Here is a 26,146-nt window from a genome sequence, read left to right as displayed (position 1 = left end):
AGGGTGGACACCCACCATCTCGAAAAGAAATATATACCTGCCCCAGAAGATCCAGCTAATTTTCGAGGGGATCATTATCCAAGATTATTGTTACTGCACACTGCTCATCAGAGGGCCTCGCCACAGGGGATACTCCTCCCCTTGATGAAGAATCAAAAAAGATGATTCTGCATGAAAAAGGGTAGCCTTTAGGCAGCCACACTCTGGCGAATTGCCAACTCTGTAGGCCTCCTCTTAGATACAATCAGTACCACTGAGAGGAGATAGAGGCGGACATAAAGCATCTTCTTGAGGCTCACCACAAACTGGGACAAGAGCTGATTGTAGATGACAGAATACTTAATAGCACTAATCTAGGTTGTGACCTTGATGCAGCAGATACAGTGGTTAGAGGGATAAACACTAGTGTCCCTCATAGACCTTCAGAGCTGAGGGTCTCGGGGTTTAAGCAGAGGTTCAGCAACCCTCTCAGTGTCCCTTTTGATGGTGTGCATCTGTTCGGCACTCAGGTCAATCAGATGCCCAAGAAAACCAAGAAGGATACATACATAGCAAAGTCTACAGGTGCCCTTCAAGCTCCCATTTCAAAGTCTGCTTTTCACAAGCGCAAAAACAACAGTTGATGGACAGAATGCAGAACAATGTCATACATTCACCCCAGTACAGAGATCTGGGCCTAAATCCATCATTTTTTTTCTCACCATGGCATTCCAGTTTGAACCCAGCCATAGGCAAATCAGTCTGGACTCTGTGCCTCATGGGAACAGTCCAGCCGAACTGCCAAGCCAGGTCCTCCCTGGACTGGAAACAAGCATCCTAGGACCGGTTTCGGGGTTTCACCCCTCTTCAGCCAGGATAGCTTGATTCCAGTGGCTTGTAGAGCACGGGACTCACGTCTGAGCATACCCGTCCCACTCAGGATGACAAAAGCAAAAACAGCAGTTGATGGACAGAATGTAGAACAATGTCATACATTCACCCGAGTACAGAGATCTGGGCCTAAATTATCGATTTTTTGCTCACCATGCCATTCCAGTTTGAACCCAGCCATATGCAAATCAGTCTTGACCCTGTGCCTCATGGGAACAGTCCAGCCCGAACTGCAAAGCCAGGTCCTCCCTGGACTGGAAACCAGCATCCTGAGCAAAAGAATGATGGGTTTAACCCAGATCTCTTGACTGGGGGTGAATGTTTTGATTTGTTCTGCATTCCGTCCATCAATTGTGTGTCTTTTGCTTTTCAGAAGCAGCACACCTGGGAAGGGAACAAGCCAGCAGGCTCAGGCCAGAGTTCCCCTTCTCAGCTGCAGATGTAGCAACAACCCTTTATGGACCCTCAGCCGCCCAGCTGTTTTCAAAAGGAGGCTACTGAGGAAATGGGCAGGGAAAGGGTAGGGGTGGCCGTGCAAGGGACTCCTTTGCTACAAAGCAATGACTCCCCTTCCCTTTCTCCGATCACAGTACACCAGTCAGGGGAAGAATAAACACTCTTCATGTCACTTTGGAAAGGATTACATCAGATCAGTGGTTCCTTTCCATTGTGCGGGAAGTGCAGTGCCTCAAATTTGATACACCCCCTCCAAACCTCCCACACCACCATCAAGTACTGTGTTCAGACCAACTTCATCTCCTAGAAGAGGTGCATGCGGTCCTTGCAAAGGACACCATGAAACCCTTACCTTTACACCAGCAGAGGTGTACTCCCTGTACTTTCTTATCCCCAAAGCTTACTGATCCTCAACCTCCAACCACTGAACATTTTCATCTCTTCTGCATACTTTTACATGGTGGTGTTACAAGATGTCATCCCTTTGCTACACCAAGGTGACATAGCAGCACTGGATCTGGAAGACACATACTTTCACATCCCTATACAGTTAGCGCACCACCAGTACCTTTGTTTTGTGGCAAGTGGAAATGCTACCAGTTCAAGGTTTTACCCTCTAGGGTTTCTGCAGCCCCTAGGGCATTTACAAAGTGTCTAACAGTCATCACAGCCTATCAGCACTGAAATGCTATTCTTGTGTTTCCATACTTAAACGACTGGCTGATAAAGAGCAGCAGCAACCAACAGTGTGTAACATACACTCAGCAATCAGTGTCTCTACTTCACAATCTAGATTTACCATCAATCCGAAAGTTGCATCTCAAGCCCTTCCTAAGCGCGTTGCTGAATGCCGAAACGTGCATAAAACATCCAACCAACAGAGGGTAATGGTATTCCAACAGCTGCTGCCTCTTTTTCACACAGACCTTCCCATCACTGTCTGTATCGTAATGAAACTGTTGGGAATGATGGCTTTGTGTATAATTATTGTACTACGTGCAGGTTACACATGCACAATTGCAAGATTGCCAATTCCAATTCCAAAAATTCTTTATTTCGGCCATATAGGCCATAAAAGATGCAATAAAATACAATACATACATTTAAAATACAAAATTAATACATATAAAAAGTCTCTACTGGACCAGCGAGGGATAGAGGCTGCAAGACAATACCAATTCAGGGGGACATTTTCTTTCTGATTAACCATGCTGCCATTAAGAATTTGGATACGGCAAACACAATGTGGCCCAGAGTGCTGGTTTTCATGACCCTGTATGCCTGTAAGTACTTCCTGAACCCCAGGTTTCTGCAGAGCGGTGCTATCCAGTGTTTCCTGGGTCTATGGTAAGCATGGCATACAAACATTATATGGAGGTCATCTTCCTCATGGGCGTTGCAGCATGGGCAGAGTTTGTCACCCCCTATGGACCATTTGCAAGTAAATGTTTTAGTGGGGAGTGTGCCGAACCTCCATTGCACGAACAATTTCCTCGCCAGGACAGGAAAGATAAAATCCATGAAGGGTTCAAAGACATAAGAATTTTTGGATTCCATAAAACGTGCCGTCAGGGTGCCACTAATATAAGCATTTTCCATGTGAGACAAGTTCTTATTCTTATACATCTGGGCCAGGGTTTTGCGGGTAACCCTTTGACAACCTTGAGCTGGATCGTCCCATAAATCTGGCAAATTCATACTGAGCAATTCCGTCTTGATGAAGGCGAGCCAGGGGATTTAATTGTTGCCATTCAAGCTCATTACGTGAATAAGGTCCTGTCTGTAGTGGTGCAGTTCATCAGTGGACCAAATCCGGTGCCAAAACTTCACGGGCTTTGACAGAAGATCTTCAGCAATGGAGGGAAGACCCATGTCTAGTCTTAAGGGCAGAAGTGGCGTGCCTTGTGGGAGACCAAGTAGGCTTCTTAGAAAACTGTTTTCCACTCCTGCCAAAACTTTCCCTGCTTTATGGCCCCATAACTCACTGCCATACATGGCTGCTGCCTTGGCTTGAGACCTATATGTTTCCAGAGCCGGGCTTAAAGGCTTAAAGGTGGACTTATTAGCCACCTTCAAAATTGCACCCGATAGCTGGGACAATTTTACCCTTGATCTAGCTATCTGGCAGTCCCATGAGAGGTTTTCCTGGAGTGTTACCCCCAAATATATAAAGGTCGAGACCCTCTCAAGACTGGCTTTTCCCAATGTGGGGTTGGGTCTGGTTTTGGTGGGGGGATTGAAAATCATGAACTTGGTCTTTTCTGTGTTCACCTCCAACCCGTGTTGGCGACAGAAAAGGCCAAAACCGTTCACGGTCCTCTGAATCCCCATGGGGGATTTGGAAAGCAGGAGGGTATCGTCAGCAAACATTATTGCCGGGACCCTCCTGCCTGCCAGGAGTGGGGCATCATTGTCCTTAACGTTATCTAGGTGCAGTATAACGCTGTTAATGAAAAGACAGAACAGGGTCGGTGCCAGGACACAGCCCTGCCTGACTCCTCGGTGGACCGGAAACCTGGACGAGAGCTTACCATCCCTCCCACACCTCACTTGTGCATAGTTGTTCTCATGCAACCTGATTATAATGCTGAGTAATTGAGGGGGTACTCCTAGCTTTTCCAAAACCTCCCATAATTTCCTTCGAGGGACTAGATCGAAGGCTGACTTCAGATCCACGAAGACCATGTACAGCCTTCCCCCCTCTAACGTCACCGTCTTCCAATAGAGGAGGAGGAGGCGGAAGATCTGGTCCATGGTCGACGTGTTCTTTCTGAAGCCAGCCTGGAGGGGGCTCATGATGTCGTTATCCTCCACCCAATCCAGCAGATGGTTAAGAATGAGGCGCGCAAAGAGCTTTTGGGGTACATCTATTAGGCTAATCGGCCTATAGTTGGCCGGAAGCAGAGTAGACCCCTTCTTGTGAATCGGTACAATCTCTGCCCCCAGCCAAGAGCCGGGGATCGCCATACCTCCTAGAATGGCATTAAAAAGAATAAGGAGGTACGGACCCCAGATGTCCGGATGAAGCCTAAAGAGATCCCCCGGTAACTTATCCAGCCCCGGCGCCTTCCCCAACGTTAAGTGCTCCAGAGCAGCCTCCACCTCCCCTAAAGAAAGTTCCAGGGCCGAGTCCGGGGTGCTTGTGGGCACTGACAAGACTCCATCTGGCCAAGTGTTAGTGTCTTGATAGAGTGCCCCAAGATTGCCTCTCTCGATAGTTGGCACAAGCGGAAGGGTATTGGGAGGATCTAGTGTTCGTAACGGCTAGGGCCAAGCATTCTCTCCATTGCTGGAACAGCATCAACCTGCTGCTCAGCTCAGCCTTTCTAGACCCCCTCCTACAGGTGACCATCACAGCAGATGTATCTCTTGTGGGTTGACTAGCTCACCTCCACCAGATGACAATTCATGATTTTTGGACTCCTCAACACCAGGTTCATCATACCAATTAGTGAAACGTTTAGCCATCAGGTTAGCCCTCACATGGTTTTTCTCCTAAATACAGGGAAACAGTACTTCTAAAGACAAGACAACATGATGGCCATGTTCTACATTCATATCCTCTCACCACAGGTTGTTCTACTGGCACAGGAGATTGGCACGTCGCCACAGCATTCACCTGTTGGTGGAGCATCTGCCAATAGTGGAGAACGATTTTGTGGAACTGCTTAGCAGGACGTACCAATAGGTACACATGAGGTAACTCCACTCACTTCCAACGATGGGGAACTCCAACAATCGACCTGTTTGTCTCGCTTGAAAACACAAAATGCTAAAGCTTCACCGCCAGGTACCCTCACCTACCGTACCATGACAGTGCTCTAAGGGATGGACTGATCAGGGATATTTGCCGGCGCTTTTCTACTGCTTCACCTCATCATGTACTTGGTAGGTAAGGAAGTTGAAGAAAGCGTCTGTCACTCATCCTAGTTGTACCAGCCTGGGAAAGACATCCATGGTATTCAGAGGTCCTTGAGATGTCAGTCCCACAAGAAGCTTCCAATCAGGCCAGGCCTTTTCGCTCCGCATTAAGGTCAACTCAGACACCCAGACCCCAAACACCTCAATCTAGCTAATTGGCACCTGGGTTCCTAGAGTTTGACTACCTTAATCTCCCACTGGAATACATGGCTGTTGAACGAGAGGCCAGAAAACTCCCTTCTTGTGCCTGTTAGGCATCTAAATTGAAAAGGTTCTTCCACTACTATATTGTTAAACCGCTGGACCCTTTTACAGTCCCGTGCAGGAGTTTGTTTTCTACAGTGTACACCTCTACAAGGCAGGTCTAGCTTACATTTCCATGAGCCTATAGCTATCTGTAGTTGTCAGGGTACCGGTAATTAAAGCTTTCATGTAAAGATTAAAAAGGGTAATTCCTCCAAAGATACCTGCTCCACTGGTATGAAATCTGAATGTGGTTCACACACAACTTATGGGTCCTCTTTTTGAGTCTCTCCACTTGTGTTCCTTAAAATTCTTACTTTGGAGGGCTACCTTCCTAATAGCAGTAATCTTACTCGGATTTGTCAGTGAGCTCCAAGTTCTTACAATGTGAGAAGCATTCATTTAGGTATAGGTATCAGGAAGATAGTCGTTTTTCATACTAACCCTAACTTTTTGCCTCCGGTTGTGTCTCCTTTTCTCACATCAACCAAACTATTGAGCTACCCATGTTTTTTTTACCCACATCCAAAGTCGGTAGTTAGATGGGCGCTTCACACTCTGGACATTAAGAGCTCTCTTTTTGTAGACTTTGCCAATCGCTACAAGTGGTGTGCTATTTTCAAAGCTGGCATTGCTAGGTGGCTAGTTATGTGTATTCAAATCTGCTATGCTAAAGCCAAACTCACTCTGCCTGTACCTCCAAAAACCATATTTTCTCTAAATGCAAAGAGAGCCACATCGGCTTTTTTAGGTGATATCCTGCTCATGGATATCTGTAAGGCTTCTACTTGGGGTCAATGCCACACACCTTGGAACTTGAAACACAACCCGGAGAATTACACGGCAACGCTGCACCGCAGACCTGAATCGGGAATTCCTCTTCACAACGAAGCGAGTCGTACCCGACTCTTTACTACTTAATAGTAGCATGAAGCCACGAGAGACTTTGAATTAATTTTTACTAACGCTGGAACTCGCCTTAAATGAAGTTGTCGTTGTGATCCAAATCTATAGACCAGGACATCCGACAATTGCCTTACACAGGGGTCGGCTGCTTCTTCTCTGATATTGCTTTATCTACGGTCACGGGCCCATCTGGGTCGGAAGTATCACCAGCTAAGCGACCTTCTGGTGTAACACAGCCATATATAGCCCTGAGGATTCGCAATAGCGATGAAACACGTGTCGGCTGGCTGTTGTACTAAATAAAGGACTCCTTTGGACCACTCTCCCATTGGAGATTCCTACATCTCTCTGTCGCTTTGTACTTTGTATATGTGTCTGAATGTTACCTTACATATGTTTTACTTTTGAGTACATTGGGTAAACTTGTAATTCTTGTTTTTTGGCAGTTTTACTACCGAACATTGAGTGGTTCCAGGGCTCTCCATTCACCCAGTTGCACCGCATTATATACTAGCGAGTATCAAGTGTGTTCACTGTTGGTTGTGCACCCAGTGTTCTTTGCTGACCAAAAGCCTTTAGTTTCTTTCCAGCACTAGTTAGCAGTGGTAAGGTGCACACAGTCCTAAAATCCAACAAAAATGTGTTCAGCAAAAAGAAGGGTGAAGGCTAAATGTTTGGGGATAACCCTGCAGAGTGTGCCAAGGCCAACAATGACTAGTTACCAATAGGTATTGTCTATCTTAGCTGATTTATACGCTGTTAGGGTCTTAAAGCAAGACTTTGGAAGGACATAATATAACAATAGGACAGGAACGCTCACCTGCTTGAGTGGAAATGACAGCTGTTCACTGGGAGCGAGTACACTGGCATGCAGGAACATTCAAAGAGACTTTTAGAAGATTAAATGCACTGACCAGCGTTAATTGCATTTTTTCAGATTCTTATTCATATTGAGGCAGGCGCAATGGAAGATGTCTTGCAATTACTGGAGATAGCTCAAGAAACCGTAGCTCCACACTTTGTGAAGAGACCAGAGATTTCCGAAGAGGTGGTAAGTTAGTCTTGAAATGTTTGCATTGTTCATCACCAGGCGATTAAAACAGCCAACTATACTTATAACTGTGGAACTAAGTGTATCAAAAGTAAGAGACCTAAAAAGTGGAGACCTAAAAATCACTGTAGTGTATATTGCTGTTATTAACTATACTCAGGTTTACAAGTTTATTGTGCTACATCCTTTGAGGTTAACATTGTATATTTCTCTCGGATATCAAGTGCATATGAATCGATGTAGAACAAAGGTTGAAACTGTGTAAATAATGTAGAATCTGTTAATGGGATAAAAAAAATATTGCGCTATTGGCATGGACACAGGCACTCCATTTGCTGCTTCCTGTGCATGCATGCATGCAGAAAATTAAAGGGGTAAATTGACAACAAAGACATTGACAGAATGATCAATGCAACTGAAGGATAACCCTATGTGAAAGAGTAGTTAGGCATAAGACAAAAGCAGAACAACTTCAGTCCAACTAACAGATCACTACCTAGAACTATAACACATACATATAGTTCTGCTGAAAATCTCAAGTACCTATAACTTGTGCCATCTAAAGAAACTAAATCATCATCGAAAATGTCATGAATGATATAAAATGTAAGGTAATAAGCCGTGCATGGTGAGCGCACAAGTTATAGTTACTTGAGATAACTATCACTGGTGAATTTCAGCAGTTTTGTTAGTTTAAAACATTATGATTTAATTGTCATTTTCACCTAACTAGAGCAACCCTTTAACCTTTTGAATTTTTAGTGTATTTCTAAGGTTGTTTTTAATGTAAAGTAAGATATTTTTATAGTCCCTTACTAGAACGTCGCTTTCTTTGTTTTTTTCAGTTAATGCCTGTGTTTTTTTTAACGGAAAGTAAGATGTAGGTCACCATGCGTGGTGTGGGGTTGGTCTCGCAGGGCTGGCTGAAACCCTCTGTGGGCACCAAACCAACCTGTGCCTAACCCCTCGCCACCACATACAGCTGAGTATGTCATATAACAATATAAAAGTCATCATATTTTTTTTTTTATAAATTTTTTTTATTTTTAGTTTAGTAGAAGAACAAAGAAAGAAACAGCGGCGAACCCGCACATCATCCCACGCAGGGGGCATAGGCAAAGGCAATGGTAATATCAAAATTGCAAATGGACAGGCAGCAAGCCGATGTCATATGGCAAGGGAGCAGATTCGGCATGTAGCTGCTTGTGCCCAAAGAGTTATCCTGTCCGGGTTGAGAGGCTTCGATCATCCATGTGGGTGCCGCAAACAAGCAATTAACAAAACACTACAACCCCCCTCCCTCCGCCCCCCCTCCCTTCCCACCCCTCCAGTGGTGGTGACCGCAACACTCATCAGTCATACATGAGGACCCTTTATTAGACCTGAAATAGGTGGAGTGATCGTATGGAGGATGGTCAGACCGCAGAAGGTAGGCCTTTTGAGAGAAAGCGAACCAAGGGACCCCAGCGGTATTGGAAGTTTTTAAAGTTGCCTAGGAAGATGTCCGCCACTCTTTCCATGCTAAGCAGTTTCCATAGCTTTGTGTCCCATAAGGAGATCGCCGGTGCCTCCGTTTTTTTCCAGGCGGCGGCCAGAGTAAGTTTGGCAGCTCCAAGACAGAGCCACAAAATCTATTTGTCCGCACGCGTCTGATATTCAAGGACGGGGTCTCGGAGGCCCAGCAATACATAGGCCATAGAGTCCGCCACCGGATAACCAAGTATTTCCTTGATGTGAGAGAGGATCTCCTCCCAATATGGGCGAATAATCGGACAGTCCCACCAAATATGGCGGAAATCCCCAAGCAGACCACAGCCCCTCCAGCACCTGTCAGAGGCGGCCGGGAATATACGATGGAGTCTGGCCGGGTACAAATACCAGTCCATGAGCGTCTTAAGGTGGGCCTCCCTCAGGTCCAACGAATGATTTTATGTAGCAATATCGCGCCACAGTGCCGACCATTCTTTGTCCGAAATATCCTGCCCCAGGTGTTCCTCCCATTGTCCCATGTAGCGGGGACGAGGCGCCACTGCCGAGGTAAGTAGTAGCTGGTAAAGAAAGGAGATGACACCTGTCATGGCAGAGGTCCGGAGGATGAAGGCCTCAAAGGGCGAAGGGGGTCTTGAAGCCGCATCGAAGACCTCAGGCGACATGGCCCAATGGAGCAGCTGGACATGGTGAAACCGTTCCGACGACGGGACACCATAGTCCCTCGTGCATTTATCAAAGGAAAGCGGAGTATAGCCGTGAAATAGGTGGGTCAACGCTCTACAACCCCCCTCCCTCCACACTCTGAAAGGGCCCTCTTGTAGCGCCGGCAAAAAAGCCAGATTAAAGTGTAGGGGCGTGAACGGAGAAGGAAATGTGGTCCAGCGGTCATCAGCGGCCAGCGTATCCCAGACCTTCAGAGTGGTACTGGTTGGAGTACTAATGTAGGCGTTCTGAAGGCCTGTCTTTCTTGGGTTTCCAGGCCAGGTCCCAAATCGATCTACCTGCGATACTCCTGTCCATGTGTAGCCAGTGTTTCTCTGATGTTTGTTGAGACCATTCCACCAGCACTCTTAATTGTGCTGCTTTGTAATACAGATGCATATCTGGAAGGCCTACACCTCCTTCCCCCCGGGGTCGTCGCAAAACTGTGAAGGAGAATCGCGCTCGGCCCCCCTGCCAGACAAATCGGAGCATTTGAGTTTTAAGGCGGCGAAAGAAGTCTACGTCCAGGGGAATAGGGAGCGCCTGAAAGAGGTACAGGTATTTAGGGAGGAGGACCATCTTAATGGCATGGATTCTGCCCAACCATGATAAGTATTTGGGCTTCCACTGATCCAAGTCCGCTCGGGTCTTTGCTAATAACGGTGGGAAGTTTGCTGAAAACAATTTCCCAGTCGTGGGTGTCAGATGAACCCCCAAGTATACGATGGAGTTGGAAGCCCAAGCCAACGGAGTTAGAGGCCGCACTTGATCCACCTCTGCAGGTGAAAGCGTAAGATTTAAGACATAAGATTTGTCATAATTGACCTTGAAGCCGACCACCTCCTCAAACCGCATTAAGACCTCCCGGACATGTGGCAGAGAGTGTACTGGATCCATGACAGAGAGCAGGACATCATCCGCAAATAGTGTAATTTTATGCTGCTCTCCGGTAAAGGGAAGACCCCGAATCTCCTCGTGCTCCCTCACTGCTATCGCCAGAGGCTCAATGCTCAAGGCAAACAGCAGGGGGGAGAGAGGACAGCCCTGCCTGGTGCCGCGGGAATGTGAGAAGAATGCCGATAGGAGGCCGTTCACTGCCACTCTAGAGCGGGGGCTGCAGTAGTTCGCTTTCACCATGGAGATGAATTTGTCCGAGAAGCCAAAAGCAGCTACAGTACGGAAGGAAGCCCCAGTTCACGCGATCGTAGGCCTTTTCAGCATCAAGTCCTACGAGTACCGCTGGGATTCTGAACTTATTAGCCTTTTCTATCAGGTGGACAATCCGCCGTGTGTTATCATGGGTCTGACGCCCCTTAATAAACCCAGATTGGTCTGGATGTATGAGCGCTGGCATCAAATCCCGCAGCCTGCACGCAATGATCGAGGAATAGAGCTTGGCGTCGATATTGAGGAGGGCTATCGGGGGAAATGAGGAGCAGTGAGTGGGGTCTTTCCCCGGTTTAGTTAGAATCGATATTACGGCCTCAGCGAGCGAGCCGGTTGTGGTGCCGGATTCAGCCATGTCATTAAAAAGGGAGACCAGAAAGTCGCACACCTCAGTGGCATACGCCTTGTAAAAGAGGGCGGTGTAACCATCCGGTCACGGTGCCTTGTGGAGTTTCAGGTCTTTAATGGCCTCAAGTACCTCGCTGCTAGTAATCGGGCCGCAAGCAGCTCGTTCCATTCCCTAGACACTTGCGGTATGGGCAGACCCCGCAAGTATTCCCGCTGGTCATCGGCATCGAGCGTTTCCCCCGCATAGAGGTCCGCATAGAAGGGTTCCAAAGATGGCAGCCTTAGTCTCGTCACGTTGCTGCAGCTCACCCGTCGAGTCGCGAACCCCTCCTATATACTCCCGCTCCCTCTTGTTTCGCAGTTGGCGAGCCAGGTGTCTCCCCACCTTATTCCCATGGGAATACGATAGGCGTCTGTCTCAACAACGTGAACTCCGCCCTGTTGTTGTAGTGGGCCCTCAAGTTCCCCCTAACCGCTGTCAAGGGGCGAAGGGTCAGCCTCGAAGGATTCAGTTTGTGGGCTTGCTCAAGAGCTGCCAGTTCTATCTCCAACTCCTCCCGCTCCCGTCGCCGCATCTTATTGAGGTGAGCATTAAGAGCTAGGCAAGTGCCCCTGGTTGACGCCTTAAAGTTGAGTTCAAAAAAGTCCCTGATAGCCTTCCGCAACTCCTTGCTTGAGGGGTCGTCCCTGACCACTGAGGCTGGGAAATACCACTTCCGTGGTCCGTCACCCGCTGGTGACCAGCGCAGACCTAGCACGAGTAGACTATGGTCGGAAACTGATAGCGGTAATATTCTAGAGTCGAGGACATCTCCCCTGAGGGCTTGACTTAGAAAAATGTGGTTCAGGCGAGAGTAGGAGTGGTGAACATGGGAGAAAAAGGTATAATCTCGGGACAGGGGGTGTATGGAACGCCAGCTATTGATTACGCCCATCTCCCCAACCATCCGTTGTGTCTCAGCAGAAAAAAGTCATCATTTTAAGTAAGGCTACTAGCTGTGTCAAAAGGTCTGACCACCAAAATATAAAAGGCGGGCCAGTTGGCTTTATCAAAGGATCAGCACATTAACATGTATAAAGCAATCCTATTGGCCTTGTCAAAAAGTCACCAATAACTATGATCAAATGTATATTTAATCAATTCAAACAATGCAATATTTAATAATAGTGATTATTGCAAAATATTTTCGGTAAATTATTATTTAAAAAACACATTTAACATCCGTTTAGGCTTTTTTTAAATCATTTGTCGGGCCATGAAGTGCAGCCATACAACCAACCAGAAGGGGTCCGTGCACACCAGCTAAAGAGCAGTCATCTACAGCTTGGAGTGCTTTTACAATATGATACAAATATGACTACTGGGGTGATGGATTCAATAGCACAGGAGACGTGTTTGTTTATTATTTTTAATTTTGTATGTTGCTGGGGACTGCTGTGCTCCTTCACGACATGCTTCTATTGACAATTACGAATGTGAAAACCTCATTAGAACCCAAAACGCCCTGACCAGTGAAGTCAGCATTAGCAACGATGTGGCCTTCTGTGGCTGAGCTGGAATCACATTTTAAGGACCTGCAAAGCGAAGTGAGCTTCCTTTGGGTGAAATCAGAAGATACTGATGGCCGATCAAAATATAACATGCGAATTATAGGACTCCCAGAGGAGGCCGAGGGGCCCAGCATGGAATTGTTCCTTGAGGACTGGTTATTGAACACGGTGTTCGAGGGAAAGCATTCAACCTTCTTCTCTGTGAAACGGGCCCACAGAGTACCGAACAGAATGCCTCACCTGGCCAGCTGTTGCAAGACTGTTAAACTGCTGGGATAGAGATTGTATCCTGCAGGACTTTAGGAACAAGGGCCCATGGCATGTGGAAAATGAAAGGTGACCATATTCCCAGATTATATAATGAAAGTCCAGAAGTGACAAAGATCGTTGATGAGGTCAAAAGCAGACTTTGCCAGTTGGGCATCAGATATTCTCTCATGTTTAAAACCAAGCTTTGGATGCTGAGAAAACGGTCTTCTTCACAATACTGGCAGAAGCCTGTGAGTGGTTGGGATCCAAGGGTAGGCTACCTCGACGACTTTTCATGTATTGGAGAGTGGATAGTTGACGCAGAAAACTTGACAGCGCCCCCAACAGAGGTGCAAGGGGCAGGCCAACAAAGGAACGGGCAGCAAGAGAAAGGGCCATGGTGGTAGCAGAGGTGGAAATACGCAGCAGCCCCGACACACAGATCTGCAGCAGAGCTCCATAGAGAGCAGAAGATCTTGCCATGGAGGACAATTAATTGGCACTGAGGGCTAGCTGGGATGTTATTTATTTATTTATTTATTTATTTATAGTCTTATAGCGTGCATGAATCAGCCCCGAAGGGGTATCTCTGCGCGTAGCTTCTGTATAAGTTGGACAAACTATATTGAGGGGGTGACAAAAGGAAAGGCTAAATTAATCTTGTGTGAACAGGTAAGTTTTTAATTTCTTCCTATTTTTTTTAAAATTTTTTTTTATTTATTTGGCAATTTTTAAAGCGCGCAAATACCCTTGGGTGTCTCGGCGCTGTAGAAGCAGAACTCTCATGGGGGGGAGGGGTAGGGAGGTTTAGGCAGGGAACAACCAGGTCTTTAGTTTCTTTCTGAAATTCAGAAGGGTCGGAGCACACTTGATGTGTAGAGGGAGTGTGTTCCACAAAATGGCTGTTGCCACTGAGAAGCGTTTGTCGCCCCAGTTGGCCCTTCTTGTACGGGGGACCATGAGTAAATGTGCTGAGGATGACCGCAAGGTTCTTGTGTGTTCAAGCGGTCGGAAGGCTCTTCTTAAAAATAGGGGTCCGTGATCATGGATAGCCTTGTATGCTATGCATAGTGCGTTAAATTTGATACGGCTCCTCACCGGTAGCCAGTGCAGCTGTCGGATGTAGGGGGAGACCGATGCAAACTTAGGGATGGATAGCAGTGAGAAGAGGTTGGAAATTTGTCTTCGCTGAGGTGGGAGGGAATTCCACAACAAGGGGCCTTTAAGGGAGGGTGCTCGACCACCCTGTCTCGCTCTGGTAACTTTAGGTACATACAGCAACATGGTGTTGCTGGAACGCAGAGCACGTCCGGGAGAGTAGGGAAAGAAAATATCTTTTAGATATTTGGGACTAGACCCATAGATGCACTTATGCATGATGCAGCAGAGTTTGAAATTTACCCGCTGTTGCACTGGAAGCCAGTGAAGGTGGGAAAGGAGAGGACGGGAGGGGGTGCGGGGAAGGACATTCAGGATGAGTCTTGCCGCGGTGTTCTGCACCACCTGCAGTCTACGTAGTTGTTCATGGTTGGCGGAAATGAGTAGACTATTACAATAGTCTACCCGTCCAAGGACTAGTGCCTGTACCAGCGTTTTCCTATAGGTGTTTGGTAGGAAAGGGAAGATACGCCGTAGAAGACCAATTGTACGGAAACACGTTCCCGTGACCTGGCTGACGTGATCTTTCATAATCAGAGTTTGGTCTAGGCGTACCCCCAGGTTTTTGATGGTTTGTTTGGGCGCTGGGACAGGTCCTAGCTCAAGTGGCCACCAATCCGGAGACCAGAGCAGGGTGGCCCCTCCAAACAACATGACCTCCGTTTTGGTCACATTGCATTGGAGGAAGTTCTGGGCCATCCAACCTGCCACCGCTCTCATGCCATTTTGGAAGGATTGCATGACTGCAGGTGTAATGGTTTGAAAGGGAAACAACAGCTGAGTATCGTCAGCGTAAGAGATTGGGGAGAACCCGTAAGATCTTATAATCTCTGCCAAGGGGGCCACATATACGTTGAATAACGTGGGGCTCAGACATGAGCCCTGTGGCACACCCTTGGTAAGCTTCCTGCAGACAGATTTATGGGAGCCTAGTTTGACACCTTGTTGTCTGTCTTCAAGAAAGCTTTCCAGCCACGCAAGGGCGGTCCCCTTTACTCCCACTCCCTTCAGGCGGTCGAGAAGAATTTTGTGCGACACCGTGTCGAAGGCAGCGGACAAATCCAATAGCACCAGAATCACTGAGCTCCCCCTGTCAAGTGACATTCTGATGTTATCTGTCACTGACAGGAGGGCTGATTCGGTGCTATGGTAGGGCCTAAAACCAGATTGCGAGTGGTCTAGGCCGCCCGCTGCCTCGATGTAATTGGACAGGTGTGCGTTGACATGTTTCTCGACCATCTTGCTGTAATAAGGCAGAAGGGAGATGGGACGGAGGTTGGGAAGCTCCGTCCACGGGAGAGCCGCGTTCTTGCGGATGGGGTTCACCACTGCTCTTTTCCATTCAGTTGGTACTTTTCCCTCTTTAAGAGACTGGTTGATTACATCCTGAATGTGGGGGGCTAACAGGGTGCGGAGAGGGGTTAAGGTTTTAACAGGGATAAGGTCATCCGGCGATCCAGATTTTACTTGGGTCATTATTGTATAGAGCTCTTCAGTGTTGATAGGAGGGAATGTAGTTAATGTGAAGTTGATATTTTCGTTGGGGGAGGAAGCATTTAGGGAATCACTGTTTGGTTGGGATACTAAGATTTTTCCATAGATGGATTCTATTTTGTTTTCAAAGTATGATGAGACTTCTTCACATAGACTTTGTGAAAAGTCATCTGGACTTATACAAGCCGTAGGTTTTACAAATGTTTCAAGAATCCTGTACAGTTCTTTAGGAGAGTTACCGGCTTCTATGAGCTGTTGAGCAATGTTATTTTTACGGGCAGCCTTGATATGTTTATAATAGTTGGTTTGAGCTGCACGATGTGCCTTTTTGTTATCCTCAGAGTGTGATTTCCTCCATCTCTTCTCTATCCTTCTACATTCTTGCTTCTCTTTCCTGAGAGCCTCGGTATACCATTTTTCCTGTTTAGCCACAGGAAATTGTCTAAATGTTTTTAAGGGGGCAATTTTATCAATGGCTGCAGTTAGAGATTGCTGAAACATAGTTATGTAATGTTATGCAGATTTGTCTAGCACTCTTTTGCTCAGCAGGGGTATGCTGGCGCTGACCAGGTCTAAGTCTAACCACATCAATGGACTCATATGCTTGAACTTGATATATGACTCTGGTTCATTATATTATTTTCTTCATCATTGCAATGGTGCTATTTTTATGTGTATATGTATTGTGTTGCAGGGAAAGCACAAGAGTGTATGATTGAAATATTGGGATGGGCCTGTGGATGAAATAAAGAAAGGGGTTTTCATGAATGTTACAACCTTATAAGCTGCACACAATTGTTTCACTCTTAGTTCCGAGGTGGAAAGGTTTGATAAACAAGTATTGTTAATTGGTTAGACTAGTCATTATCATCCTGACCTAGGAGTAGAGTAGAGCTTGGCACCTAGATGGTAAATGCAGCAGATTATTGGTACTACCAAGCAACTGGTTCTTACACAGTATGGGAAGAGTGGGGCAACAACAACGTAAACCACAGCAGTTACACGGAACAGGATATTAAACAGGTGTACTCCTGTGTGGTGGCACAAGATCTATTTAAGACATAGACAGGCGCACATTGATATCAGCAAGAGTCACATCTGACCTCAGAGATTCAGGAGCTATCAAGGAGAGTGCAGGGGCCAAGTCATAAGCACCATCTTTTCAGCTTATGCAAGGGGTATGCTGATTTTGATATCACCTGCTGTCCCTGTTGTGATTCGCCATAAAATAATAGATACTGTGTGTAGTTGTGGTGGTGGAGGTGGGGTTGTATGGCGAACCTTTATAATTAGTGGCGATATATGCCCCCACACAGTAATCACTTAGTTTCTAGATGAACGTCTGCCTACACTTAGCAGCATCAAGAATGTGGGGTGGGGATTTTAACTGTGTACCGGATGTTGATGTTGATCTTGACAGGTAGACGTCGTAGGAAGCAATGATTATTAGGAAATCATGCTGTTTCTTCTCCTAAACTACAGACAACTGCATGACATTTGGAGCATTATGCATCCTACTAGAGCAGATTACTCATCAGTACACCTATGACATGAGACGTTCAACACACAAGCAAATATTAATAGGAATTCTGCAGAATACTATGGTGACCTATACACAGCCAGAGATGTGTGGCATTCTTGTAAAGAAATGATGCTCATTCCATGCATACATCTGCTACAGTAGCTTACCTTGGATAAACTGCTCACAAAAGATGAAGTTCAGGCGCAATTGATCAAATGGTACATAATAAAACCATGGATACAGATGGATTCCCTGTGGAGTTCTATGCCACAATAAAACTAAACTGGCTTCAGAATTTCTCCAGCTTCTCAAAGACTCTAAAGATGCTGGGGACCTGCTTGAGAGGCACTGATAGTGGTTCCCCCTAAACGGGGTTGGGACCCGCTTGATGTGTGTTCCTCCAGACTGCTGTCACTTATTAATGTTGATTCCAAAATTCTTGGAAACGTGTTAGCCAATAGATTTACTCTGGTAATTGAAAGCCTGGTTCAAAAGAATGGTTTTATATCTGGAAGGAACACATTTCTAAACCTGAGACAATTATTTTGACTCATGGATGCAACCCTCGAACGAGGACCCTCCCACCAGCCAATGTGACAATGACATTGAAAATGCATGTGACACCCTAGAATCACCTTACTTGATGAAAGTGTTGAAAAGAATGGGGTTGGCTTTGTAAATTAGGAACTGGATAGGGATTGCCTGGTCTGTTGGCTTGGTGGACTAATGTGTCCACTGTAGGGACCTGTGTTCGACCTCCGGGTCACCGGTTAAAATCCTGGCAGGTCCACTCAGCTTTTCATCCTACTGAAGTTGATAAAATGAGTACCATTGAGTTGGATAACAATAAACACCTGTTTTTTTAGTACCAAGATACCCTTGGGTGAACGTGCGCTTTACAAATACACATGTTATGTTATTCCAGTCCGAAGACCACAGTCCGTATGGAAAGAATCATCTCTGACTCATTACATGTAGGTAGGTAGGGGCATCAGTCAGGGGTTTCCATTATCGGCAATAATATATTTGGCTATGGAACCTTTGGTGGGTCTATTCAGACAAAGAGGTTCCGATTGGGGATAGAAAGTTATAGTGCCTGGGAGATTACCTTGCTCTTCGCAATGACGTACTTGTTTGTTTGAGGAATGTACAGTGTGATCTCCCCTGGGGGATGGAGGTGCTGAATTAGATTGGTACAGTATCTGGACTAAAGCTCAATTAGGCTAAATTGTGCTTGTTCCCACATAGACAATTGATAGAGGGAGCATGAGAAGGCAATGAGCAGAGTAGGAATAGCCAAGATGTTGGTGATGCCCAGATGATTGTATCACTTCTCTGTCCTCGCAGTGAGGGATTCTTCAAAGATCTCAATAATGTATTATCCAATCTCAAATGGGGGACAGGTAGGAAAATAGCCCTGCACAAAGTATATAATTACTTGGACAATGGATTATAGAGAGAAGGTCCATAATGAGTTCTATCTTACATCAGCACAGCTGCAATGGCCTATGAGATGGCTATTGAACTCCTAGCCCACAGAGGACAGAAATTATACAGGAGCTAGGGGGACACCACTTAAATGGTTGATGGGGCCACTGGATAGGACTACACTAGCAAATACTGGTGATGGGTGCAATCTGTTTCAGACTCTTTAAAATCGAAGTATCATCCCCAAAAAGGAACCATAGATTGAGTACCCATAGGACAAGTCACCCGAATAAAGATTCAGGTTAAGCACCAAAAAGAAAAAGCTTTGTCTGGAAAAGAAACAAAAAAAATAGAAACTCACTCCTATTAGAGAACGTGATAACAACCACCTATTTGCCATGCAGTACTCCAATCTTCACCTTGGCTTGGTTCAATGTCAGGAATTGGTGGTAAGTAAAATCATTTAAGTGTTGCTCAAGGTATTTATTAAAGTTGGGAGCATAACATGTCATTATTTGGACGAAAACACTTCTCAGTCCTACAGCAGAGGCCTTTGAAACCATACTTCACATGCGGATCTAGTGACTGCCGTCCTCTACTTTCCTTCTGGTGTGTAATCCTCAACCTGAGATTAAAGCCTCAAACCTTAAATGAGAACCAGAATGGTTGTGCATTCCTAAATTGCACTCTCCCTAAGGCATAGAATAAATGCTGTTCCACCTCCTTCAAATCTAAGGTGCAGGGATGAGTGGAAAATGTTCTTCAAACTCCTTTGAAGCACCATTCCTACAAACTAGGAATGGTGCAATAAATAAAAGCCAAACACCTACTAAAACTTAACGTTCTCTGCCAATCCATTGTGGTAAAGGTGAAAGGACTAGAAAGCCTTATTGGATATATATATATAGATATATATATTCACTGAAAAAACCATAGGTTTCAGCCACGTTATAGTTGGGAATTAGCATTTAAAAAACCTTGCAAATTCACTGAAAAAACCATATGTTTCACACATGTTATAGTTAGCTGGACATTTTACTCCTACAAAACCATTGAAATTCCCCTGTTATAGTTAGTTCAGCTAACTATAACTCGCGCGCCCGCAATGCACTGCTGATAACGTCACATATTACATCACTCATGACATGGTCAGTGGCATCACTCATGACATCACTGATGACCGAAAATAAGATGCCATGTACTGATTAATACATGCATTTTCTGCATTTTAATTGTTATTTTAAATATAACATATGTTTGTAACATGATAGTCTCTTTTAACAATATTTTGTCACCCATATGTATTTGTAATGTAATGTGATTTTTGATGAACTTTTATGATTTTAAGAAATCGATTAAAGTGGTTTTGACTGACTGACATCTCAAATGACATCACTGATGACATCATCCAGTGAATGTGTGTCTTTCTGAAAAATAAATATTTTTATATATGTATATCTAAAGGTTGATGGAAGAATAAATGGGTAAATAAGTGCCTAAATGTTTTTTTTGTAAACTTGATTGTATAACTGACTTATTAAGTATATCTTAGTGAATACATGTATTAGCGAGTAATGTTTAAATATGTAAATATCTGTATCAGTGTCTCACTTTGTGTATAATTGGCTGCATGGTTTAGTGAGTAGCTACATGAGTGTCTATATGAGTTATTAGTTGTTTTTTTTAGTATCAGAATGAGTGTCTGTATGGTTTGGTGGGGTGTATTACTTAGTGCACAGATGCATGAATGACTGACTCACTGTATGTGTTTTGAAGACAGCATGTGTGCAGGACTGTATGGGCTGAATGAGTGTGTGTATGGGTGTTTTGGTGAGTGAATGACTGCCTCAATTGTGTCTTTATGAGTAAGTACATATGTTTTAAACTAGTATATGTAAGTATTGATGTATATAAGTAAGGATATATGACAGTGACAGATTGGAAGAGTTCCTGTATAAATAAGTATGTGTTTCTATAACTGATTGTTCCACACTCATCAATTCACACGCAATCACTCCTTAATATTGAACTCCTCCTTTCATCCCTCGTCTTGGAACTCTCTTCACTCAGAAACGAGATATCACTCCTTTCTAAAGCCCACCCCTTAGCTCACGCCCACACACTGATCCCCCCACAATACACCTGTCTATCCGACATCAACATTCATACCAACCAACCCTCTAACTGCTCGCTCAACTAGTGCTATCTCCAACATCAACACTCCTCCTCTCCCTAGTATTCACTCGTCCATACCCGCTCAACCTTCCTTAAGCGTCCCACCCTACACCAACACTACTTTCCCGCCCCTACCTGATACCTACCCGATAACCTCGGCAGTTAACTCGCTCACGAAATTACCTACCTATCCCTCTCCTTCCTCGTCCCCTATCCCCCTTACTCGTCAATCTACGATCCCAGTTCTCATAGGAACGAGCAGACTCCCCCTTCATCCACCTTCACTTAGGCCACTCCAACAACTTAGACCCATCCCCCCCTGTCCTCCCTCCCAACTACCAGACCCTACTCCCCTCTGCTGCATGTTGATCAACTGCCGATCCGCCTCCTGCCACGCAACTGAGATTGCGAAAACCATTCTCAGCTAAAACATAGACATCGCATTCCTAACCGAAACCTGGCTCACCGCCCACTGGACCGCCATCCTCGACTTGCTCATTCCCCCAGGTTGTGCTATCATCAAGAAAGATAGATTCGAGCAAACAGGAGGATGCCTTGCCCTAATCTTCAAAGCTGAACTCAACATTTCTCTTATACAGCTGCTAGACCCCTCATCCTTTGAATACTTCTGCACGATCTCATTAATCCTAACTCCCCCTCCATTCGTTTGCACACTATCTACCACCCCCCTGGGAATAGTATCTCTTTTACTGAAGAGATGACTGATCTTATTGTTCAATCATCGCTCTCCCACTCCAATAATCTCTTCCTTGGTGACTTCAACATCCACTGGAACAAAAAGGATGAACCTGCTGTCATCTTATTTAAGTATGCCATGGACATCACCAACCTGACCCAACTCTGCAATTCCCCTACTCATATCAAAGGTGCCACCCTTGATGCTATATTGACTAGCAAGGATCTTGCCTCTCTCTCTAATATACTTCCTGTCAACTGGTCCGACCACCACCTTATCCTCTTCACCTTGAATAGCTCCATTACAAGCCCTGCCCCCATCAACACTTTACCTTTGAAACTAACACGCAACCTTCACCGTATCCCACCTGGCGAATTGGAATCCTCTATTAAAACATGCCTACTTCACCCCCCTCTCTCTGACCGCACCAATGACTTAACCAAGCAATATAATAATTCTATTCTTAAAGCCCTCGAACAAATTGCTCCAATTAAACTCAAGCAACAAAAAAACAACCCTCCCAAGTCCTGGTTCAATTCTGAACTCAATAACGAAAGACAGGCACTCAGACAATCTGAACGTGTTTGGAGGAATCATCCCTCCCCTGATAATCTGGCTCTCCTTAGAACTGCTAGAGCCCACTACAAAAAACACATCTTCAACGAAAAAGCCTCCTTTCTCCAGTCACAACTTGACCAGGCTAGAAACCGCCCCAGAGAACTCTTTAACATCGTTAAAAAACAAACATCCTCTGGCCCTCCTAAAATATTAGCCTCTATGGAAAGATGCAAAGAAATTGCCAGCTTCTTCTTGAACAAAATCAACAAGATAGAACTATCATTCTCTTCCCCCCCTCTCACTCCAACCTCCCCTCAACCAACACACACTCACCAACACTCCGAACTCTCTCTCCTCCTCCTCCTCCCTTCCCACACTTCACGACCCCCCTCAATCCATCCCCGTTCTCCCACAACCTGACCCTTCTCCCAAGGTCCACCCTGCTAAAAACAAAGCTTCATGGAGTGAATTCAGTCCAGTTTCTGTATCCACGATTATCAACATAATTTCCAAACTTAAACCCTCCTCCCATACCAAAGACCCTCTCCCCGCCCATCTGGTTCAAGAACTCAAACACATTATTGCCCCTATCTGGACCAATATTATCAACTCCTCTTTTTCCTCTGCCATTGTCCCTGCCTCCCTTCAACTTGGCCAAATCTCCCCCATTCTTAAAAACACCTCGACTGACCCTAACAACCTACGCCCTATCTCCAACCTCCCTTTCCTCTCTAAGGCCCTTGAAAAGTGTGTCCTGTCCCAATTAGAGAACCATATCCTCTCCTTTAATCTCCTGGACGTTTTCCAATCAGGTTTTAGAAAGGGATGCAGCACCGAAACTGCTATGTTAAATATCACAGATGATATCCATCGCTCCCTAGATAGAGGTGAATCATCACTACTAATCCTACTTGACCTCTCAGCTGCTTTTGATACTGTCCACCATCTCACCCTTTTCAACACTCTCAAAAATCGATTCGGCTTTGAAGGCACTGTATTCAATTGGTTCTCCTCGTTCCTTCAAAACAGATCACAGCAAATCAAGCTCAACCACCACCTCTCTAATCCACAACCTGTCTCACTCGGTGTCCCTCAAGGATCCATCCTATCCCCAACCCTATTTAATCTTTTCATGGAACTACTCACTCTCATTCTCAAACAAGCCAAAATCAATTACCACCTTTATGCTGACGACACCCAACTTTACTACAAGATCAAATCTCACAATGACATTCTTCACCTTAATGACACCTTGACTAGAGTTCAAGCATGGTTCCATCTGAATCATCTAAAATTGAATCCGAAAAAAACTGAAATCATCCTTTTCACTCCCAAAATCAATTCCCTTCCCATTCAACTCTGGATCAACGACATCAAAGCACTTAATTGATCCCTCTCCACCTCGAACTCTGTTAAATCCCTAGGCATCAGCATCGACCAGAATCTTAACCTCATCCCCCACATTAAAAATGCAGCCAAAAGTGCTCTTTACACCCTTCACCACCTCAAAAAAATCAAACCTTTTATTCCAGCTGATGATTTTAAAACCGTTGTACAATCGATTGTCCTTTCCAGGATTGACTATGGCAACGCCACACTTGGCGGCACACCTAAAGTCCATCTTGCACCGATTAAATCTGTTCTCAATCTAGCCGCTAGACTTATCTCTGATTGTAAAAGATTTGACCACATCTCCCCCATCCTCAAAAACCTCAATTGGCTCCCAATTTAAGGAAGATCCACCTACAAGATTGCCTGTATCACTCACAGCGCTCTTCACCAAAACACTCCCTCGTACCTTGCAGTCAAACTACAGAAAGAAGGGTGCTCCAGGTCCCTGAGGAGCACTAACTCCCTTGTCCTAATCCCTCCAAGACTCAAATGTCAAAAGACCCAATCCCAGGCATTTTCTGGTAATGCTCCTACGATTTGGAACTCTCTCCCCAAAGATCTTCGCTGCGACCCCTCTTACCCTCACTTCAAAAAGGAACTCAAAGTACTTCTTCTCAACAAATATTGGTGTACCTAATGACTTTGATCCTGCACTTGCTCACTCTTTACCCTTCCCCTACCCACTCCTTCCCCACACCATCTCCACATTTCATTCTCCCTCCCCTCCACTGCACCCCCCTCCTTCTCTGATCTTGAAAACCTCATCTTCCCCTTTAATTTACCTTTCTTTCTTTGCCCTCATTGCTCCTCTAAATGTATTGCTAACCCCTTGTAAATTCTCTGCACACGGTTAACTGTTTGTTATTCTCTATTATTATGTTTTACCTTCCCTGTAAAGCGCTCTGATACTCTTGGGTCCAGCAGCGCTATATAAAACCTTTGAAATAAATAAAAATAAATAAAATATATAAGAGCGTAAGTATGTGTATGTTTCTGTAGAAATAAGTGTAGTGGTGTGTGTGTAGAGCTGTATATGCAAGTAAATTGATGTTTGATAGTTTATTTGCATGTGAGTATATGTGTGAATAACTCTATGTTTAAGTGTAGGTGTGTAACAGGATGTATAGGTGTATGAGTACATATGATGAGTGAGTACATGTATGAGTGACTATATAGAACTATTGGTGAATGAGTGGATGTGTATGTAGATTTTGGAATTACTGAATAGGTTTGTTTTAACTGATATTGGTATCTCCATTTTTTGAAAATGTTAGGTTCTATATTTGAATGTGTGTTTTAAAGGTTATATTAGGGTGAGAGGAGGTCTGCCACTCTTTCACAAGGAAGATGTCATCAGTAATGTCATCAGTGATGTCATTTGAGATGTCATCAGTGATGTCATGAGTGATATCACTGACCATGTCATGAGTGATATAATATGTGACGTTATCAGCAGTGCATTGCGGGCGCGCGAGTTATAGTTAGCTGAACTAACTATAACGGGGGAATTTCAATGGTTTTGTATGAGTGAAATGTCCAGTTAACTATAACGTGTGAAACCTATGGTTTTTTCAGTGAATTTGCAAGGTTTTTTAAATGCTAATTCCGAACTATAACGTGGCTAAAACCTATGGTTTTTTTCAGTGAATTTCAAAGGTTTTGTAAATGATAATTTTTAAATGTATTAATTGTTATTTTTTTATACTAATTTACTACATTGTTTTAAAGTATTTATTTTTAGATATTTTATTTTTTAAATTACATTACATATTTTCAATATACATTGAAAAACATGTTTTTAAAAATATTGAAATTGTAATATTAATTGTTTTATTTAATATTTTTTAATTTATATATATTTTATATAGCAGGCAATGATATCCTATGGAAGCAAATTAAAGTTACTGGTAAGTACAGTTAAATTTACTTCTCAGGAATAGTAGTGAGCTGAAAGATGCAGCACTGAGGTATCTCCTGATAACAGGTGAGTAAATTGGAATTCGTAGTTCGACTGCTTTTTGAGGAATTTTTTTAAGTTCCAAAACTCCACACTTAGAAAAATTTCCAACGGAAACCAGTCAAGGTTAGCCTATGGAAGGAAATTCAAGTTACTGTAACTACGATTAGAATTACTTTTCAGGATCAGTAGTGGGCTGAAAGATGCAGCACTGAGGTCTCTCTTAATAACAGGTGAGTAAATCGGAATTCGTAGTTCTGCTGATCTTAGAGGAATTTTTTAAAGTTCCAAAACTCGGCACTCAGAAAAAATTTCCAAGTGTAACCAGTCAATGTTACCTATCTTAAACTACAGACACGATGTGGGTACTCTGATCGTGTGCACAATGGGATATTCCACAGATTAGTTGTACAACTCTTATCCTGGTATTTCCTGATGCTCTACTTGTAGCAGCCCACCGTGTAAGCTACTAAAACATCAAATAAACATTAACCAAGGAGCATCAAATGTGCAAATAATATTTAAGCAATTGTTTATGCTATTAATCAAGAATCAACAATCCAAAAATTCCAAGCAGGCTTCCTTCTTCTTTTTCACATTGTAAGTTCTTTAATGACGATTTCCACTATATCAATTTTCATTTGCTTTTGACAAACAACTGTTGCATAGTCTATACAATATCCACAGCTACAGCCTACGCGTTTCGTCCCATCAGAGACATCATCAGGGCTTAAAAAACAATTATCCTTTCTTCAATCCAAAATGTTGCTGAATTGAGTGTTCCTCAATACTCTTCTGCCTGGTATTGTG

At 44.5% G+C, this 26,146-nt stretch overlaps 1 protein-coding gene across 1 annotated transcript in view; it reads left to right on the top strand.

Moving 5' to 3' along the window:
- PTCD2 (pentatricopeptide repeat domain 2) overlaps positions 1-26,146 on the top strand; it is a 193,966-nt gene that overhangs the window by 119,489 nt on the left and 48,331 nt on the right. The window contains exon 9 of the mRNA XM_086960801.1: positions 7,334-7,447. Within this exon, the coding sequence (XP_086816927.1) occupies positions 7,334-7,447 (114 nt within the window). The remainder of the gene's footprint in view (positions 1-7,333; positions 7,448-26,146) is intronic.

Source organism: Lissotriton vulgaris, chromosome 3_1 (assembly GCF_964263255.1).
Source record: "Lissotriton vulgaris chromosome 3_1, aLisVul1.2, whole genome shotgun sequence".
Classification (NCBI taxonomy): domain Eukaryota; kingdom Metazoa; phylum Chordata; class Amphibia; order Caudata; family Salamandridae; genus Lissotriton; species Lissotriton vulgaris.
This window is presented reverse-complemented; position numbering and strand designations above follow the sequence as displayed.